Source organism: Silene latifolia, chromosome 9 (genome assembly GCF_048544455.1).
Source record: "Silene latifolia isolate original U9 population chromosome 9, ASM4854445v1, whole genome shotgun sequence".
Lineage (NCBI taxonomy): Eukaryota > Viridiplantae > Streptophyta > Magnoliopsida > Caryophyllales > Caryophyllaceae > Silene > Silene latifolia.
In genome coordinates, this window is record NC_133534.1 from 137812917 (window position 1) to 137815496 (window position 2580).

Sequence of the window (2580 nt, forward strand, 5' to 3'; positions counted from 1 at the left end):
TAGAATGAGGGTTTGACCGACCTTGACCTAGGGGACCGTCTCACATCGAGGGGTGGGGGGTTACCTTTGAATTACTTTTGTTATTCGTTAATTCTCGCCTTGACTCGACCCTTAGTCTACATATGTGAACCCGAACGCCCTAGTTTCCTTAATTAGCATCTTAATCACTTTGTCATTCATCTAGTTTAATTACTTGCTCTTAGTTGTAGTTGTATCTCTTAGCTTATCAATCATTTAAAGCATTTGCAAGAACTAAACTAGGAACAAACGATCAATTTAAGGGCCATGATCCCGTCCTTTAGGTTCGACCCTCGCATACACGACGACTACTCGTTACTCTTGCGAGGCTATTACAAATAAAAACCATATCATGTGGATTATTGTGAAGTTATGGATATTAAGTCTAAAGGATCTTTCTTTACTTGGTCTAAAATACAGGATCCTACTACTAGGGTCTTTTCCAGATTAGATAGATTCCTTATCAACAAAGAGTGGCTATCCCTTTATCCCGAAAGCTATGCTTACTTTTTGAATGAGGGACTATTTGATCATAATCCCTGTGTGTGCTACAGGAGAAGTGAGAGTCCTAATAGAAAACCACACTTTAAATATTTCAACATGTGGGGGGCTACCCTTGAGTTCAAAAATATTGTCCAGGTAGAATGGGGTGTTAATGTCCCTCGGGTGAAAATGTTTCAAGTTATCACTAAATTAAAAGGTCTCAAAAGGCCTCTGAAACAACTTAACAAAAATCAGTTCTCTGAAATTGAAAAGTCTGTTGAGGTTGCAAGAGTGATTTTAGATGATATTCAAACTAATCTTCTCATGAATCCAACTGATGGGGAGCTTATTCAAGCCGAGAGAGATGCAGCAGCTACTTATTACCAACTACATACGGCTCAACTCAGCTTTCTGAAGCAGAAGTCTAAGGTGGAATGGCTCAAAGCTGGGGATGAGAACACCGTATTTTTTCATAGACATATACAAGCAAGGCAGTCTCATAACAAGGTCCTTAATATTAGGCATCCTCATAACAAGGTCCTACCTCCATTCAAAATGCCTTCTTGGAATACTATATTGAGTTACCAGTGTGTAACCCGTGCAAAAATGCACGGATATAATATGAGGTTATGTATAGCACGTAGATTCATATCTATGTATTACAAAAGAATGAGAGGAACCCTATTTTGTACAAATAGGTAAATAACTAAATTATAAAGCGACTATACTAATATGCATAAATATTGTAATACATCGAAATACCTAAATTTACAAACAATTTACCCATTTAAACTATGAATATGTGCAATAAAGAAACAAATACAACTCCCTCTGTCACATTCATTTGTTGCAATTAATCATTTAGTGAGTCGCCTTACTATAATATACCGTTATCTTAAGACCAAATTCGAAATAATAGGTATACTTGGACTTTATAAATGTAATTCGATGATTGGATTAAATATTATTCTAAATTCATTATACATAGAATTCAGCAAAATAAATTATAAAAACAATTTAGTCTCTCAGTAGAATTAAAACTACTCTCTCAGTCTCTCTAGTATAAACTTGTACCACCAAATTACTACTTCATGGCATAGTGTAGTGTTTTTTGGATAGGCCCTTATATAAAGTTCTTAGAGACCACATATATTACCTGCGATACACTAAATTACCTGAATTTAAAAAGGACCTACTTATATTAAACCATGAATATCTATAATAAATAAATAACAAATACTAATCCCTCCACTACATTCATTTATTTATGATAAAAATATTCTCACAAAGAATATAAACATGTTAAACAAATGATATAAACCGAGGGATTAATAATCTAATGTCTTGCTTTTTGCTAATACTTTATGTGGCAGAGCACATATCAAAATGTGGTAACAATTGCAACAACGAAGTTTTTGTCATCCAGTTCAGCGACCAATACTATGGACCTGTTACATAACATTTTATTAACGCCTCTTTTTAAGTTCAAAGCTAATTTAGAAACTCAGTAACATATTAGTTAGTCTTGCTGAAGACGGGTCGGAGCAAGTGACGGGTTAATGCCACTCACAAAACGGATAGGGGGGACAAGGTGGGGGCACCCCCATGTGCTTCCCTCTCTCCTCTATTTGGGTTATTTGTGAGAGGATATGGTATCCGTCACACGAAAGTGACGGATACGTGCCGTCTTCAATGAGATTTTGTGGTAACATATACTCCCTCCCATTCATCATAATCTTCCCCTTTGGTTTTGGCACAATATTTTAGAAAAAGTATTAATATAGGAGTAAAAGAGTTGTGTGGAGTTGATGATAGGAGAGAGAGATGAATTATTAGTAGTTAAATAAAGAATTGTGGGGCCAAAACATAAAGGAAAGTAATAAAATAGGAGTGAAAGAGTTGTGTAGGGTTTGGTGATAGGAGAGAGAAATGAATAAAATAAGAGTAAAAGTTTCTAAAAATAGAAAGGGGAAAATTAGTTGAATAATCCGTTTCGGGAAAGATGGAACATTATAGTGACTGGAAGGAAGTATATATCACTGTAGCGAAAATCAAAATTTAACAATTACTAACGCCTCC

General features: G+C 35.3%; 1 protein-coding gene across 1 annotated transcript; it reads left to right on the plus strand.

The window, feature by feature from the left end:
• Positions 1 to 390: 390 nt before the first annotated feature.
• LOC141601643 (uncharacterized) lies at positions 391 to 2012 on the plus strand. The gene is made up of 2 exons (XM_074421938.1): positions 391 to 963; positions 1875 to 2012. The coding sequence occupies exons 1-2, from the start codon at positions 391 to 393 to the stop codon at positions 2010 to 2012; spliced, it is 711 nt and encodes a 236-aa protein (XP_074278039.1).
• The last annotated feature ends 568 nt before the right edge of the window (positions 2013 to 2580 follow it).